This window comes from Dipodomys spectabilis, unplaced genomic scaffold (genome assembly GCF_019054845.1).
Source record: "Dipodomys spectabilis isolate Male_0828 unplaced genomic scaffold, ASM1905484v1 ptg000009l, whole genome shotgun sequence".
Classification (NCBI taxonomy): domain Eukaryota; kingdom Metazoa; phylum Chordata; class Mammalia; order Rodentia; family Heteromyidae; genus Dipodomys; species Dipodomys spectabilis.
In genome coordinates, this window is record NW_024870686.1 from 26,953,285 (window position 1) to 26,971,961 (window position 18,677).

Genomic DNA, 18,677 nt, shown 5'->3' on the forward strand with positions numbered 1-18,677 from the left:
TATTACCGGCAAATGTTAAAATTAGATGTTACGAATATTCTTAGGGGGAAAAAAATGTTTGTACCTTGGAGTCTGCGTTGGCATTATTTATTCTTGATTCAGTATCTCCCGCAACATGGGCACCATGAGGTCTCAGTATCGAGAGAAAGAAAACATCGTCCGCACAGGCAAATGTTGAGGTGCTGACTTCAGATTTTAGATAAAAACAGGTTGGAAATGGATCTCTGAGAACCGTCTCACCTTGTTGTGTTGGCTTGTTGATGCCTTTTGCAGTTTAACTCGGCTGCCAAGCAGCTGATAGAATGGGATAAGCCCCCCACTGCAGGAGGGGACGCGGGAGAATGTACCTCGGCAGCGGTCCAAGGCAGCGCGGCCCCCAAGCACTCCGACACCAAGAAGAACACCAAAAAGCGCCACTCCTTCACGTCCCTCACCATGGCAAGCAAGTCCTCCCAGGCCTCCCAGCACCGCCACTCCATGGAAATCAGCCCCCCCGTCCTCATCAGCTCCAGCAACCCCACCGCTGCCGCCCGCATCAGTGAGCTGTCTGGCCTATCCTGTAGTGCACCTTCTCAGGTGAGCCGTCCACATCTGTTCCCTGGCTGAGAAACATCATGGATTTCAAACATCTGGAGACGGGTAGCTTTCCTGGCACAAGCTGTGTGTGTGTGTGTGTGTGTGTGAGTGTGTGTGTGTGTGTGTGTGTGTGTGTGTGTGTGTGTGCGCGCGCGTGCTCTGGTTGGTACTCGGCTTTTTTGCTCCAAGCTGGCACCCTCTCACTTGAGCCACAGCTTCATTTCTGGTTTTTTGTGGGTTACTTGGAGAAAAGGGTCTCACAATTTTGTATGCTTACTCAGGCTTTCAACCATGATCCTCAGATCTCAGCTTCCTGAGGATTATAGGCATAGGATTATAGGCATGTGCCACTGGTGCCTGGCTTACAAAGCCTTTCTTGATGCTGTAGTTGGAAAGATGGAGGAAAGAAGTAATTTTAGTGTTATCAACCCAGAATGAAGGACTTGGTCATCTTCAAAGGAAAGATTAAAATGGTTAAGATGAGCTAAATAATACCAATCGGTTTCACCATTCATCTCTTAGTTTTACAAAATGGCACTGGGCTACTACTTCAGGATATCTTGCCAACTAAAACTGGATCTCTACCCAACTTTACATGCGCTAGATACTCAACATATGCAACTTCTTGCTCACTGATGTTTAAGTTTCCCCATCAGAGTCACAGAGGGGGGAAAAAAAAACCATGAGAAGAAACATTTCATTTGAATTAGAAATTGACCTTGCATTTTTTAAAGCTCCTTAGCTCATCAAGACTTTTAGACTGTCTTTTAAAAAACTTAGCTACACATTGTTCTTGTGTTAATAAAAATGCATCAGACGATTGCGAATATTCATTCATATGGCAAATGTTTATTGAGTAGCTTAGTTATTAGACCCTTCTAGGTAGCATATATATTAAGATCCACAAAATACAGGCATTCCTTGAATCATACCTGTATGCTGGACTACAAAAAAATCAGCCTAATTATGACCTTTGCCCTTAAGGAAAGAGCTGCTTTCATTATCCAATTAGATAACCACTGCATTTGTCTCTGTCTAAAGGTCAGAGTCTAGTCTAAAGCAGCCTGACTCAACAGGAGAAATTTCCTTCTTGTCTTAACGTATCATTTTGTAAAATGCATACAATATATTTTACTGTAACAATATAGATAGTTTTGGATTTTTTTCTTTTAAAGGTCAAAAATGAAATTATTTCCCCTTGAGGGAAACAGAAAAGAGAGAGAGAGAGAGAGAGAGAAAAGAAACATATAGTCCTGATGCTAAAGATTTAATAAGTGCCTATATTTAATAAGCTTATTACAAATTGCATAACAATTTAGTAAGTGCATATATCAAATTAATAAAGATTCACAACGGAGAGCCAGGCACCTATGGTCATACAATCCTAGCTTCTCAGGAGATTGACAGCTAGAAGATTGTGGTTCAATGCCAGTCCAAACACAAAAGTCTAGGAGATTCTATCTCCAAAGTGATTAGCAAAAGGCCAATCTAAAGGTGTGGTTCCAGTGGCAGAGCACCAGCTGAGCAAGCAAGCCGAGCAAGCTTGAGGCTTGTGTTGAAGTACCAGTACTACAAAAAATAAAAAATTAAATCACTACTGGGGACTGAACATGCTTGCTAGGCAGGCAGTCTACTATTGACCCATGCCTTGGGTCTCTTTTTGTATCAGTTATTTTCAAGGTAGGTCTTGATTTACACCTGGTTGAGTCTGGGCTTCCCAGTCTCCCACTTGTGGGGGTAAAGAGGTATGTGCTATTGCACCAGCCATCCTGCTTCCCAGCAGCTGGGATAACAGGTGCACACCTCTACACCCAACCGTTGGTTAAGATAGGGGACTCTCACACTTCTTTTTTGTCTGAGTAGATCTCAAATGTCAATCCTCCGATCTCTGCCTCCAAGCAGCTAAGATTACAGGCTTGAGTCTAGCTAAAACTTTCTATTTTATTGAAGACACATACCCCCCCCCCCCCCCACACACACACACCAGCCACACACACAGACATGAAGCAGTGGTCTTTGTTTGGTTCACTAGTAACTTGCCATATGGAAAATATATCATAAGCATTCAATAAATATTTGTTAAATGGATGCATCCATTGAAAAATGAGAGAGAAAACATGAAACTAGTCCTATGTAAAAAGGTAGCCGAGGACTATGGATCAGAGCAGGAGTTTGAGTTGTAGATCAGAGTATAAAACACCAAGTGAGATAAATCTGGAAAGATTCCACATGGGAAATCTTTTAATCCAATTTTGGAGAAGAGGGCTGCTACTAGAGAACTCACTACTAGAGAACTCACTGATTTTCACAGTATTTGTTTGTTTGTTTTATCAATCTTGTGAGCTAGCAACATTTGCACAATGAGGTTTTCTTGATATAAAAGACAGACCTGCTAAGAATAGTGACAACACTGAGCTTTGAAAGTGTGGGCTGTCTTTTTTTTTTTTTTTTTCAGTAGAGAAAATTGAAAGAGAAAGGAAGTTGAGCTGAGTTGGTGACGTTTTCTGTAGAGGAGTCGGTGGGCAGGTGTGCGCATGTCTGGTCCTGCCACCCCGGAGCTGAGAGTGAGCACTTCTCAAAGTGGAGCTATTTTTGTTTGGGTTTGAGTAGCTTAGGAAACAAGGCTCTTTCTGTGTTCTATTAAAACAGTTTTCAGCCATTCCCTCCTCTCCCCCCCACCCCCCCTCCGCCCTCCATGGCCATTCTAGTTGGTTTGTTTTCTGTGGTAGCATTTTGCCTCAGGGAAAGGTTATTTCTAGAAGAGGATGGGAGGTGTTTGAAGTGCTGCCTGCTTTCTCCTGCCTACGTTTACAGAAAACAGTGCTTATCTAGGGCACTGTGTATATTGGGAGGAACCACAATCCACAGGTCCACAGGAAAGCTGCCCTGAGTACTGTAGCCTACAGAATGGGCAAACACTGCCTAACGTGGAGCCCAGTGCCTATGGGGAAGGCTATTTGAAACAGGACTGACCTTTTCCTACACCTGGCAAAGGACCTATCTGTAGATTTGAGTGAGGCCTGAGGCTGAATTTTCTCTTTCTTTCCCTTGGTTTAGTTTCTGTCTTCCTTTTCCTTATTCAGGGTCACCTTCAAGTCTCAATTTTTTTTTTTTGTTTCCTCCTATTTTATTCTTCTTCATATATTGGTTAGGGCTGGGTTTCAGTGTTTTTCTTTGATTTGAGATAGGGTGTTGTCACTCTCTGCCTAGAGTGGCCTTGAACTTGCTGTCTTTCTGCTTCTGTCTCCTAAGTAGCTGGGACTATAGGTGTGAACCATCACACCCAGGGTGAATTTCCAAAAGCATAAACTGGAAGATACCTTTTAGGCTGTGTGCCAATGGGTTACCAGCACATATGTGCATGGGTATCTCTGTGAAGCCCACAGTGGTATAAGCAACCAGGACTTTTGTCTGCTCCTCGGACCACACTTGTGATATTTTTTTTTTTTGGCCTCTGTCATTTGGAGAAGTAATTGAATGATATTAAGTGTTAATGTGGCTACTTCATATTGCCCGTGGCCACAGGGGAGACAAGAAGGCTGATCCAGCTGGGTACCAGTAGGCTCACCAATAAGCCTAGCTACTGAAGAGACTGAGATCTGGAGAACTTCAGCTTGAAGCCAGGCTGGGTAGAGAACCCTCAGCTCCAATTCCACCAGTGAAATGGTCAACTGGAGGCATAGCGTAAGTGCTAAAGCACTAGTCGTGAGCAAGCAAGCAGGGTGAGCAAGAGGTCCTGAGTTCAAGCCCAAGCCCCCCGCCCCCCCCCCCCGACACACACACACAAATAATATTAAAATAAAGGCCCATTTTTGACTCCAGTTTACTTTTCCTAGCTGTCCTCTTCACTAGTCTTTTCTGAGAGAGGAGACTTGAACTCATTCTTGCAACTCCATGAGAAGAAGATAGCAGGTTAACAGGTTGTCCCTGTTCATGCTCGCCCTCAGCTCATCTACTTAGGCTTCTTGCTCTCCCTTGTCTTTCTTTGGTGGTTCCTCTTCTTTGCTCTTGTGCACACAGTGGCCCTGAGTGGTGATTTCAAGAGTCTGTGTTCTACCTGTCAGTGCTTCACCTGTGAGGACAAGAGACCCAAGGCAGTCTCTGGCCTGTCTGTCTCCTTCACCAGAGTCCAGAAACAAAGTGACATCCTGCAGCCATGGTCACTCATTGCCAATTATTTTGGCTCCCACAACTGGGGTTTTTCGAGAAATGTGTCTGTCGATAATAAAACCTGTCTTTGATGAATTTGAAGGAGCAGGCCCTGGAAACTGTGGGTTTTTTTTTTCCTGCCCCAAAGATTCTTTAATAATAATATCTACTTTGAGATGAGCTTTGTTACATAAGTTTTTGTGTATACCAACATGCAGATGTTCTTGAAGTATGTATATCTAAAAAGATTTATTGGATGATATGGCTAAAGGCTGTGGACCTCATCCTAGAGTAAAAATCAATGTGTTTCCTATTAGAAATGGAATGGAAATAGATTTTAGGATACAGGAGAGCCGAAGTCAGGGTTTGGGGAGAAACTCTTGTTAGTGGAACCCCTGGATCAACTTAGGTTCAAGCCTTAGGATTCATCAATATATGGGATAGCAAGTACAGATCAATTTTTTTTTTTTGGGTCCGGTTGTAGGGCCTGAACTCTGGGCCTGGGTGCTGTCCCTCAGCTCTTCAGCTCAAGGCTAGCGCTCTACCACTTGAGCCACAGCGCTACTTCCGGCTTTTTTTCTTTTTGCTTATGTGGTGCTGAGGAATTGAACCCAGGGCCTCAGGCATGCAAGGCAAGCGCTCTACCACTGAGTCACCTTCCCAGGCCCAGATCAATTTTTTTAAAGGTTATAGAATCTACATATAGTTCTACAGATTTATTTGTGAAGATAAATTATGCCATAATGCTTCTAATACCAGGCCATGTTAGAGTCTTAACACATTGGGAAATGGAAAATTTTCTTGAGCCCCTCTGGGAACTTATCTTTGAGCATGTCTTCATCCCAATAATCTTGTTTTTCTTAATGTATGGAAACTGAAGCAACCATGTTGGAGATGATATTTTTATCATTCTAAAATAAGCATTTTTGAGGCTTCATTGTTACCTGGGGGAAAACAGATAACGATACATATTGGAGGAAAAGCACTGTCAGATCCCTGCCCCCAACCATCGCTCTACAGAGCTGCGCGCTGCAGTCGGACCTGCTCTGAAACCTGAGTGAAATTGATCGAGTGATTGAATACAGGCAATGAAATGACCTGAATAACTCAATTTCTTGCTAGTAAATTAATCTTGGATGGTATCAGGGAAAAGACACCTTTGAAAACAACTAATTTGGCTTGACATTGTTCCTTTAAAGGTTTAATAAATAATTGACTGTTATAGGCATGTGGAGGCAGCTGCATTTTAATTATACTTCCCTGGTAGAAGTCACCATCTTGAAAAGAGCACAATACAATACATTAGGAATTTTACATGGACTTCAGCTATTGATGGACCGGTAAGTGTTCAGCCACAGTTCACCTTAACCAGATCTTTAGGGAAATTGTTAGATGGTAGAGAACCAGTGGACTGACAGAAAGATTAGTTTGACTCATAATTACTATACAAGGCAAGATGGTATTGGTAAAGCCAACAACAGTTGAATGGCAGATATAGTAGTGAGTAGGGTTTGTCACATGATTCTCACATCCTGGTACATATTTGAGCATTAGTAAACTTGGAATTGAATAAACTGAAAGGGTCTTCCCAAAATAACTGAAGATGGCTGAGTGCTGGTAGCCCTAGCTACTCATGAGGCTGAGGCCTGAGGATCAAGGTTCAAAGCCAGTCCAGGAAGGAAAATCCATGAGACTCTTATCTCCATTTAACCACCAAAAAGCTGGAAGCAGAGCTGTGGCTCAAGTGGTAGAGTATTAGCCTTGAGCAAAACAACTAGGGAACACACACACACACACACACACACACACACACACGCACACACACGCACACACACACACACACACACACACACACCCCAAAGAAGTAAAAAACTGAAGGTAAGGGTTTTTAAATGTGACTTCTTGCCAGTACAATCTGTTGTGTATAGTAGAGTCTTGGTTTTTAATAATGAATGTCTTTTTCCCCTTGGCAGGTTCATATAAGTACCACTGGGTTAATTGTGACCCCACCCCCAAGCAGCCCAGTGACCACCGGTCCCGCGTTCACTTTCCCATCAGATGTTTCCTACCAGGCCGCCCTTGGAGTAAGTGTAGTTTCTGTCTGTTATTTCTCTTTGAAGTGTTTACTTATATTAATCTGGCACATGCTACTTCCTCACACCTGTAGTTTACATTGAGACTTCTAAGTGGGATGGCTCTCTATCTTTCATCTATTATTGATGCTAATCTTACCAAGAAAATAAATAAATAAATAACATGAGGCAGTCTCTGGCCTGCAGCCTGCAGGATTTTTTTTTTAATTTTTTTTTTTTATTGTGAAAATACTGTACAGAGGGGTTACAATTACATGGGCAAGATAGTGTGTACATTTCTTATCAAGCATTGTAGCCTCCTCCTTTGTTTCCCCTTCCCATCCCTTCCCATCCTCCCACCCCACCCCCGCCCCCCTACCCAATCCTCCCCGCTCTCCCCCCCTCCCCCCTACCCTCTGCACCAAAGTTGTAAAGTTCATTGTTCGACATAACGACTTGTACATCTCATTGTTGCAATGGGTCCACCTGTATCCCTATTTAAACGATTTGTTTTTCCCCTTCCCCTCCACAAATTATACCAACATCAAATACAGTGAAAGCAGGGGTCATACTGTGGGGTAGGGACATACAAAGCAACAAAGAAATAATCTTATAAATGTGTTAGAAACAATCGCATGAAAGAAAAAAAACATTTGAATACAAGTCTGCAGGAATTTTAACAGTGAGAATCAGTAGCCTGAAGCTTTAAGAAGAATTCTGGAAAAACTACGTTTCATTTTATTACAGCGCAACTCGATTTCCTGAAGGCTTAACCTTTATATCTTTGGAGTTTCTAGATCCTGCTTATTTCTTTTAAAGGCACATTTATAGAAATACTGGGAGAAAAAGGTCTCAGAGGCAAAGTGGCATGCTTTAAGTCATACAGCATGCCGATTTCAAATCTCTACATTTAAGATTCATCTCTTGGGCCTGATGCTGCCTTCTAACATTTCTCATGTCTGTAATCCTACCTACTCACAAGACTGACACCTGAGGATCTTGGTTCAAAGCTACCCCAAGCAGAAAAGTCTGTGAGATGCTTATCTCCAACTCACCAGCTAAAAGCCAGAAGTGGAACTATGGCTCAAGTGGTAGAGCTCCTGCCTTGAACTAAAAATCTAAGCTAGCATATAAGGCCCTGAGTTCAAGCCCCAGTACCACACACACACACAAAATCATTTTGTTGTTGTCTTCTCTTGTTGGAGCTGGTAGTTGTATCTCTCTAAAGGTCCCTGTCATCTTGAGAGGGTTCTTTAGCTTATGGTGATTTTCCTTCTAGAAACTTTATACAGATAGAATCTAATAGAAGTCTGATGCAGGGGAAATGAACAGGAAGAGAGAGAATAGCTAAGGGAAATAAATACAATGAAGTTGGAAAGTTAAAAGGAAGAAAGAGGCCCATCGGTGCTCACACCTGTGATCCTAGCTACTCAGGAGGCTGAGATATGAGAATCATGGTTCAAAGCCAGCTTAGGAAGGAAAGTCTGTGAGAGTCTTATCTCCAGTTAACTAGTAAAAACCTGGAAATGGCGCTGTGGCTCAAAGTGGTAGAGCCTTGAACACAAAAGCTTTGGACAGCACCTAGGTCCTAAACTCAAGCCCCAGGACTGGCATGCATACACGCATGCGCACCCCTCTCCCACCTCCCAACACACACACACAAAGGAAGAAGGAAATGCAACTTTCAGCAGAGAAGAACAGCATTCCTGCTTCCTAACATTATAGGCAAGAACTGGCATTGGGCCCCATCTCTGGTTTAGGCTAATACTGTGGCTTATATTTTCAGATTTGGTTTATACTTTCCAATCCTGAGTTGAATGAGGATAGGAATCATCTTTAAATCAGATTGCCCTGGTACCTGGATGGCGAAATCACTCCACCCTACCTCCCTCACACCTGTCGCCAGCGATGATGCCCTGATGATGGTGTACAGGCCTTAGAATGAGCCAGAGCCGGGTTTGAATCCCAACACTGCCATGGAAAGTTACTCAGAGTTTCTGCTTGTGAGATGACATGATGGTGTGTCATAGAGGGAGGACATAGAGAGGGGCACGGGAGTTATTGATCCTCTTATTGATTTCTGTTGAGGACTGTTGCAAATTGGGGCTGGCCTTGGAGGGTGTAGTTGGCTTTGCTGTGGTTTTCTCTGCTCCATGTAGCAGCAGCAGTGAGGCTTTTCACAGCCAGTTTGCTTTTAGATTATGGATTTTATAGACTATACACACACACACACACACACACACACACACGTGTGCACACACGTGTGTGTGTGTGTGTGTGTGTGTGTGTGTGTGTGTGTATGGTAAAGATTACATTTACCTCTGTGAGACTGGTTAGAGCCCCTCCAGCAGAGACTTCACCCCATACCAGTCAAAATGTTACCTTTGCCAGGCACTGGTAATTCTAGCTACTCAAAAGGCTGAGATTTGAGGATTGTGGTTCAAAGCCAGCCCAGGCAGGAAAAGTCCATAAGACTCTTATCTCCAATAAACCACCAGAAAACCAGAAGTGGTGCTGTGGCTCAAGTGGTAGAGCGCTCGCCTTGAGCTGAAGAGCTGAGGGACAGCGCCCAGGCCCAGAGTTCAAGCCCCACAACTGATAAAAAAAAAAAAAAAAAAAATGTTGGCTTCATCTAGTTTCATTGTCTTCAGTTTCTGTTTGCTTCATTTTTCTTACTTAGTGTCTTTGTCTTGAGATTTTTTTATAAATAATTAAAAACTGATTTTGAGACAAGGTAGGGTATAAAGAAATTTACAGTTATTACTTAGCTTAGGCTTTTTATAGAGTTAAACATGCTCTTGTAGTTGAAGGGAAGTTAATAATGTTCTGGGTTTTGAGTTTTTTTTTTTTTTTTTTTTTGAGAGACTGGGTAATATTCCCTGAATGACCATCATTTCCTTGACAATACAAGGGAGGAGAAGTTGCCTTGACTCATCTGGAGAAGATGAATTTCAGCTAATATTTATTAAATGTGGTTTCCATGAGGTTCTATTAGCCCCGGATGTCTGACTGGAGCCAGATTTCCTAACGATCCTGCCCTCCAATCTCCATGGGAGACTTTCCCCTTTCTTTCCCACCCCCAGTATGCACACACAGCCCCTTGCTCTTTCCATTTCCAGATGACTACCTTGCATGGAAAAATTCTAACTTGATTTCTTAAGGGGAAAAAGAAGACGGACTTTTCTGATCTTCCAGAAATTAATTAGTGGAAAAGGCATAAGGCTGGCTGAGTTTCAGCCCTGGTGAACCAAAAATTTTACAGTGTAGTAAATGGCCAATTCTTTTAGTCAACTCTGGGGCAAATCAATGGGATGGGTCACAGGAGAGCCTGAATATATAAAAATTAATTTATGTTGAACCATTTTATCTGAGGATTATATAAGAAAACCTGCATATTAAGCAAGAGAAAGCTTTATTAAACCGTGTGTCTGCCATGCCAATTCCGTTTAATGAAAAAGTAATTATAAACAGACTTGTCCATCATCCCAGTAGAGGTGTAGATCTCAAAGTCCCTATTCGTTTGGTAGAAATGGTTTGGACTTCATATGATTGGTGTAAGTAGAAAAATCTCAATACCATGCACTCTATGCCTTGTACATTTATTGTGGCAAGTATTCTAATGAAATCTGAAACATCGTTGAAGAATTTGAGGTCTATCTTAGCAGTAGTATGTAGTTTGGTAGAAAAGTGACCAGGTGTTTTATGGTCTGCATTTATGGATAACAAAGAACCACCACTAGAAAAGGAAGTAAAAATTATTTCCAATGCCTTCGATAAAGTGAGATTTATAATCCTTTTGTCATTATTGACTGGTTTTATGGGATGAGAAGGGTGAAGATATTAGTTTTGTTTCCTCTGTACAATTCAGAAAGCTTCTGGAACAAGTGATTTCCAGTCCCTTGATACTCTACACCAGGGTTCAGCTGGCTGGAAATTGGGCAGAAGGTAGCCAATGCCTTAAAGGCCAAATACCACCCATGGCTAACTTATGAGCAGGTTTCACTCCAAAAGTATGTAGACAATTTAAAATCTTTATACGCATACATGTGCGTACACACCCACACATGTGTTTAAAGAAATGTTCAATGATGTCAGGTCTCCGAATAGCCAATATTTAGTCTGTTGTAGCCATGGTGGAGGCTAAGCAGAGCCTATTTCTGTGAACAGGAAGAAGAGGGCAGGGCTTTGGAAATAGGGGATAGAGGCCACAGCCTCTGTAGTTGAGGAGGGAGAAGTTGGAACCTTTGCAAACCATAAGAGTTCTAAAGTCAGAATGAAGGCTAGCTAGGATCATGGGCAAAATGTTCGTAGCTACATCAGAAAAAGGATTCTAGGATCTCTAGAGCTGAGATTTCTGGATCATTGTCCTGTTGCTCTAAGAGGGAGGAGTTCAGAGCACAGAATGTTCTCACATTCATGAAGCACTCATTGATGAACTCTCATTTGTCTGGCTACAAAGCTCCAGGCCAGCATTAGAATGATGAGTAAGACAGTCTCTGACTTTGTAATCTTGTGAATCATAACAGTAGCTTCTATTTATTGAGTTCTTGCTCTGCTCTGGGGCACTGGTCTGAGGCCACCTACATAAACTCTTAATGATTAATTCCATCTCACAGATGGGTATACTAAAGCATAGAGACCTTACGTAATTTACACAATTAGCTACTGTAGAAATCTTTCTCTTTCTTATAGATGAAACGTGGAGCAGTAAATTACAGTGTATGCCTACAGACAACAATGCTGTTGAAACTGGCCACACTGTCGACTTGGGGGAGCATTTTATATTCAACCAGCCCCTCATTGACCAATTTATCTATGTCCAAGTTCAGTCCACAGAAAGACCGTTGAGAAATGTTGGTGTATATAGATGAAAGGGGACTGATTGGAAATCAAGAGTTTAGAAAGAAATGATAACAAGATTGGAAGATATTAAATAGTATTTGTCTAAGACCCATTTTCTCCCCAGGGAAGTGTGTGATTGGGGATGCACACTGGAGAGACAGTCAGAAAGGAAATGAGCCTTTGTTCATTTGAAGTTAAACTTGTGCTTAAAATTCCAATGCAAAGCACTTTACTAGTAGGCTGGCCTTTGGTCCATAGCCCAGGTATGAGAGCAACTGGCGTGTTTCCATCCTTCCTTAGCCAGAGCCAGATCTAACTGTTCTCTGGGCTGGAGGAGGAAATGGTACCAGAGAGGAAGATGGTGTCCAAACCCATGTTCTTAAACCTGGATTTGAGCAATGTCCACTAGCACACGTGGCCTGTCAACTGTCCAGCAGTACAGTCTCCCTGAGAACACTGTGGCTGTTCACTCACTGTAGCAAAGGAGTCTGCCCGAAGGGTCAGGGTGGGAATGTGTCCTCTTTCCTGTCTTCATCAAGGCAGATCAGGGGCTCAGAGGGAATCGAACTTGAACACGTGAAGAGATGGCCACTTGACAAAAACAAACCACTCCTAAAGAAAATGGGCCCTGTTCATAGCACCTGTGAATGTTATAGCATCCTGGTGCTGGGCAGGCCCAGACTGTACTAAATAGGCAGGTCTCCTGGTCAACTCCCTGGTGAAGGAAAGAAAGGCTGGCTGTGCTTTCTGCGCTATAGAAATTTCAGGTCTTGCCGGATAACAGACTGCCTGCTGCACAATGACTGTGGATTACCTTTTGAACTTCCACATCACCAGATTCTTTCAGTTCAACGTGTTTACAAAGCAACCCACAGAATTTCCTAGCGTGTCAGAGCCCTGGACTCAGCAGAGTCCTCCCATTTTACCAACCACGTAGGACCTAACAGCATCTAGCAATCTGATTTTAATCAGGCTTTCTCTTTGTCTTTTGCACATTTATTCTGTAGGGGGGGGGATATCTACCCAGTTTTATTTAGACTATCTTTTGTTTCAATCACAAAAGGAGATAATTGAAAGGGTGTTTTCTTCTTAGACACAAGCTTTGAGATCTTTCAGAATATCTTCCTTCTGCCATATCTCAGCCCCTAACTCTTCTCTTTGCTTGAGTGATGTGCACAAAGCTTTGCTTACTGTATTTACTGTAACGATAAGAAGTGACCTTTATCCTTTACATGTTGTTAAAATTGGCATATGTTTTTTTATCGGGACCAGAGATGCTTTTTGCCTTTTTAGTTCAGTTCAATTTAGTTCAGTTTCTTTTCCGTAAAGCCAAGACATACTTGATAATTTTAATTTCCTGTGAGCACATGCCATTTGTCTTCCGCCTTTTCACAGCTACACCTCTTTGAGATCAGGCTTAGAAAGACTGGAATGGAAATCAGTCAAGTGGGAATTTCACAGTTTCTCCATGTATTACTCTGCGTACATTTAGACGTGTTATCTCACCTGTCAGGCAGCTGATGCATTATTCTCTTGGAACCTCTCAGGTCCCATTTGCTGACTGTTCTGCCGGGATTATCTTTATTTCTCTCTACTTTGTCACTGGAAGGAGGCCAAGCACAATGAATGTTTGACCTTCCCCTTCTTCTGCAAGTCTAGATCGTGCAAATTCCAGAGCTGTCCCAGATCTTAAGGCTGCATGTTTGGTATGGAAGAGTGTGAGTGACTTTTTCCAGGATGTTCTCAACTTTTTGAACAGACCTCTGCTGTGTCCGGTTAGCACCCAGTAAAGCAGCATACGCCTCATTTCCTTCCATACTAAATGCTCTCTCACAGCGTGGGAAAAACAAGTTCTTGCCCAAAGTCACACTGGCAAATGATTAAATATGTCAGTCACAAAATAGATGTCTAGAAACTGGAACCCTGTACCCCCCAAAAAACAACAACAACAACAACAACAACACTTGAAATGACTTATGGGCTATGTTTAGAAATCATTTGGTGTTTTACTCATTAATATGCTGACGTGTAGAAACCATTTCTGCTCCCTAGGTGTGTTCTCTTTAGTCCTCTTATTTCTCCTTTGATTCAACTTTTATATCTAGTGGTTCAAAGATTTGGGGGAGGGCCGAGATGGGGGGTTCATACAATCTTTTTGTGCCTGTTTTCCCAGGAGTTTCTGTATACAGACCATAAAGAATGATCTGGGGATTATAGAGGAGAAGGTAACAATTGCTCCATTGATTTTCAAAGGCACGGAATCCTGTAGGCAGACCCCATTAGGCCATGCCCATAAAGAAACCAGCGGCTTTTCACTAGGGTACTTGTTAAAGATTACCAGCCTTGATAGTCCTAAATTTCAAAAGCTGGCAACGTTAAGAGTAAGGCAAAGTAGCAACAATAGCCTGGTGACTGTGGCTGGCTATTGTTGGGCTTTTTGGAGACCAAGCATCAAAAGAAAATTGTCTTCCAAAGGATTGGTTTGAGATATGCTGCAGCTGAATTGTTCTGGGTTGTGTTTGAAACAATCACAAATTAGTCCTTAGCAAGCAGCATGATTTATAGCGGCCTTCTCAAAGGCATATGAGTTCTTCCAAATCTGTACTTTAAGGTGTTCTTAATCTTATAATTAGAAGCAATTAATTTTTTTTCTTTTCCCTTTTCTCAGTGGTGATTATGTACCTGTTTACTGAAAAGATGAATTTTTAAAGGGGGAATTTCTCTTTTCTTTTTCTTTTTTTGTGCCAGTACTCAGACTTGCACTCAGGGCCTTGTGCTTGTGTTCTTGGATTTTTGTTGTTTTGGGGTTTGTTTTTTGTTGTTGTTGTTGTTCAAGACTAGTGCTCTACCCCTTGACCAGCCTTAGTATCATAGTAGTTGATTGGTGATAAGAGTCTCTTGACTTTATCTGGCAAGGCTGGCTTTGAATGAAGATTCTCAGATCTCAACCTGCTGAATTGCTAACATATAGGTTTGAGCCTTGGGCACCCATCTGAAAGGTGGAACTTTCATAGGAAAGAGTCTGCAGGTTCTGTGCTGGGTAAATTCTATGAACATCTCCTGTGGATTTCCGTTCCACATGACAGGGAGGACTTAAATAAATAACTTGTTCCTTTCTCTATCATTTCTCTATACCAGACTATGAATCCGCCTCTTCCTCCACCCCCTCTCCTGGCTGCCACTGTCCTGGCCTCTACACCACCGGGCTCTGCTGCTGCCGCCGCTGCTACTGGAGTGGGACCAAGGCCTGGGACGGGATCCACTGACCAGATTGCACATTTACGGCCTCAGAGCCGCCCCAGCGTGTAAGTGAGGACACCTTCTACGACTGCTTAAGCCTTTGTAGACAACTAACACCCAACAGCACCTAGAGAAGCATTTTTCTGGTTGGAACTAGGGACAGGCCCTGGCTCACTGAGTGGTTTGTGTTCTGCAAACCTCTACCCAGCAGTACCTGTAATTAAGAAACTGCTGAAACCACGTGCGCTTGCCAGGTAGCTGTCCTGCTGAGCAAAGGCCTTTTAGAGTTCAAGGAAACCCACTGTTTGCTTCTTGATAACAGTGGATGTATACGGGATTGCCCCCCCCCTTTTTTTTTTTGGGGTCCGGTCGTGGGGCCTGAACTCTGGGCCTGGGCGCTGTCCCTCAGCTCTTCAGCTCAAGGCTAGCGCTCTACAACTTGAGCCACAGTGCCACTTCCGGCTTTTTTTTGTTTATGTGGTGCTAAGGAATCAAACCCAGGGCCTCAGGCATGCAAGGCAAGCGCTCTACCACTGAGCCACCTTCCCAGCCCCTGCCCCCCTTTTTTTTGCAGGCTTTGTTTTCTTTCTTGCTGGCAGCATGTTAAGGAATTGGAAGATATTTCACAAAAATCAGATCTAGCTGGAGTTTGCATATAAAAAGCTATAAGTCATCTGGGCACCGGTGGAATGTGCCTATGATCCTAGCTACTTAGGAGGCTGAGATCTGAGGATTACAGTTCAGTCAGCCCTGGCAGGCAAATTCATGAGGCTCAAGTGGTAGAGCACCAACCTGGAGCAGACAAAGCTAAGCAAGACTTCAAGGACCTGAGTTCAAGCCCTAGGATGGGCACCAAAACAAAACAAAACAAAAAACAACCCTGCAAGTCCCCAGCAATAGACATCCAGAAAGATCAAATTATCCTGTGCAGTGTTTACTGACTGCAGAATGCAACAGAATGTCACCTGCATGGTATGCATTTATACCCAAACAATTCAGAGTGCTAATGGTGAAGAACTCCAGGTTTCTTCCCTGGTTTCTGTGTGGGGCTTGGCCCAGTTACTTTGCATTGTGGAGTTGTTTCGTTCTCTCTGTAGCCCACACTTTGCTTTCCTTTGATGTTCTTCAACCTGCTTCCTGGCTGAGCAAACAGAAGAAGGTACAGCCCAAGCCTCTAAGTTCTACTTGTGTGAGGAAGACCAGTCTATAGGCATCTCAGTGGGATTTTATACCTTTTGTCAGCATGTGGAGGCTACTTCCCTAGTTGAATGAGTGCCATTTGGGAAACCGTGTTCCCAGTGGACTTCTAATGTGTGAGAGCAGTGTGGACACTCTGGGAAAACTGCATTAATCCTTCAACACAAATACCATTTGGTGGGACTGTCTCTACCACACTGGCAGGAAGAGCTTTAGCAGTTTTTAATATGCTAAAAAGCATAGACAGCAAGACCTCTTTCATAGGAGACTTGCCAATTGGACTTTACAGGTTAAAAGATTTTACTTTCTTTTTGTTTTTGTTGGTACTGGCACTTGAACTCAGGGCCTCAGGGCTCCCTTGCTTGGCTTATTTTGCTCAAGGCCAGTGCTCTACCACTTGAACCACACTTGTACTTCCAGGTTTTGGCTGGTTAATTGAAGATAAGACTCTCACTGACTTTCTACCCAGCTGGCTTCAAACTCTGATCCTTAGATCACAGCCTTTTGAGTAGCTAGGATTATTGGCATGAGACCAGCCCTTGGAAGTGTTTACTTTCTGGGTACATTTGTGCAAACTGTTTTAAGACTTTGTACCAAGCAAGAGTTTTGAGTAGATTGAGATTTTGTTTGTCAGCCTGGAATCAAATAGCTTTCTCCATTCTAGGTATGTTGCTATATATCCATACACTCCCCGGAAGGAGGATGAACTAGAGCTGAGAAAAGGGGAGATGTTTTTGGTGTTTGAACGTTGCCAGGATGGCTGGTTCAAAGGGACATCGATGCATACCAGCAAGATTGGAGTTTTCCCTGGCAATTATGTGGCACCAGTCACAAGGTATGGTTGTGAATAAATTGTTTACTAAGTGCTAAACACAGACGCTTGATTCTTTTTTTTTTTCTTCAGGATTTCCAGCCTGTTCAGATTCCTTCTTGCATTTTAATTGCCTGTTCTAAAGCCAAAGCTTATAAAATCCACATCTATTTCTGCTAAAATCCCTTCCAACACTAAGATTCTTAGCTTACTTCTCCCATGGGTATGTGTTGAAATTATAGGTTTCCACCAATGAATGTCTCGGGTTATGAGCTACTTGCTTTAATTTATATGTGGGAAGGCTCAGCTCTACCATTTTCAGCATTTTCCTCCTGGAAAATAAAAGGCACGATATTTAAAATAAATTAAAGCAGCATTGTTAATACCTATATGTCTGCAGAATGCCTGCTCTTCACCAGACAGGCAGATTTCTAACCGTATTAACTCTTTGTCCTTAACCGATTGGTGTCATATCTGTTATTCACAGATGAGGAAATTTAGGGACAGGGACATTTGACTAACCTGTCTGAGGTCACAGTGAGGAAGTGTTCTCACTTATGTGGTCTAGATCTGTAGTTATTCCATTAGCTTGGTGGTCACAGAATTGACCTGAAAATTCTGGCAATTAATATCTATAAAGTAGAAATATAGAATAGAAAGAAATAAAATAAATAGAAAATAAATAGAATAGTGGATATAATAGATGGAATAAAATAAAAAAGATACCTAAATTCATTATATATAGAACAGATCTATTTTAAATGAGGACAGTTTCATTCCCAAGGGACATTTAGTGACATCTGGACATATTTCTGATTGTCACATCTTGGGGAGTTGGGAGTGTGCCTTTAGCATATCATGCATTGGAAACCAGGGGTGCTGCTAAATCCTGCAATACACAGACAGCCCCCACAAAAGAATCCTCTGGCCCCCCAAAGATCACTGAATTTGAGAATCCATGTAGAGTGATAGGCACTTCCTAAAATATGCTTCCACAAAATATTACGTTTCTATAATAATAAATAGTTTTCTTTTTTAAAAGACAGTGTATCTTCTGGTCACAGGACAAAGTAAATGTCAGAAACTGAAAGAAATAACCTATAATAAACTGAATACTGGGAAATCCTGGCTTTGACCACTGGGTTCTTTAAGAAATGGCTCAGGTTTAGCTGTGTTCAATCACTGCTCAACCCTCTTGATTTTAGACAAATGGCTTAATGAACTGACATGTTTGTCAGCTGTTGCCCTTGATTTATAGGTTGGCCAGCAGCCTAATCAAATGAAAATCACTATCGTTGCAGATGGTGGCAGACTGTTAGCTTTAATTTGACTTGCAAATTTTTAATCAATATCAACCTTTTCTGTACTTGTTAAATTCTACATTCAGGATTCAACCCACCCAGAAAATGGCAGATAGGATCTCCCTGGTGCAAAATAACAATAATAATTAAAAATAATTTAAAAAATAAGGGAAATACAAGAAACAGCAATAAAAAAATTGAAGTTAATGAAGAAAGACACTTTTTACAAGGTTCGAAAACAAATGATTAAAAACCTCTGCTTGTTTAACTCTGGAGAAATGCTTGCTTACAGCAAATGAATGTTCTGTTATTCATCATTGTAAACAATAAGGATATTTGAGTTAATGAAGTATTCTACCTAGTAGAAAATCGGCCATGTTCCAAATTGTCATCATTTCAATGAATTTAACATATCAAAAAATACACTACACAATAGTCTGTACTTAATTAAGTTCAGTCTGTAAGTAAAGGTTGAGAGCTGGTCTGTAC

General features: G+C 42.1%; 1 protein-coding gene across 3 annotated transcripts in view; it reads left to right on the forward strand.

The window, feature by feature from the left end:
* Sh3rf1 (SH3 domain containing ring finger 1) overlaps positions 1–18,677 on the forward strand; it is a 148,036-nt gene that overhangs the window by 104,170 nt on the left and 25,189 nt on the right. For all 3 annotated transcript variants that reach the window (XM_042701239.1, XM_042701256.1, XM_042701247.1), the window contains exons 5-8: positions 274–576; positions 6,699–6,809; positions 14,778–14,944; positions 16,741–16,911. In XM_042701239.1, coding sequence (XP_042557173.1) covers positions 274–576; positions 6,699–6,809; positions 14,778–14,944; positions 16,741–16,911 — 752 coding nt within the window. The remainder of the gene's footprint in view (positions 1–273; positions 577–6,698; positions 6,810–14,777; positions 14,945–16,740; positions 16,912–18,677) is intronic.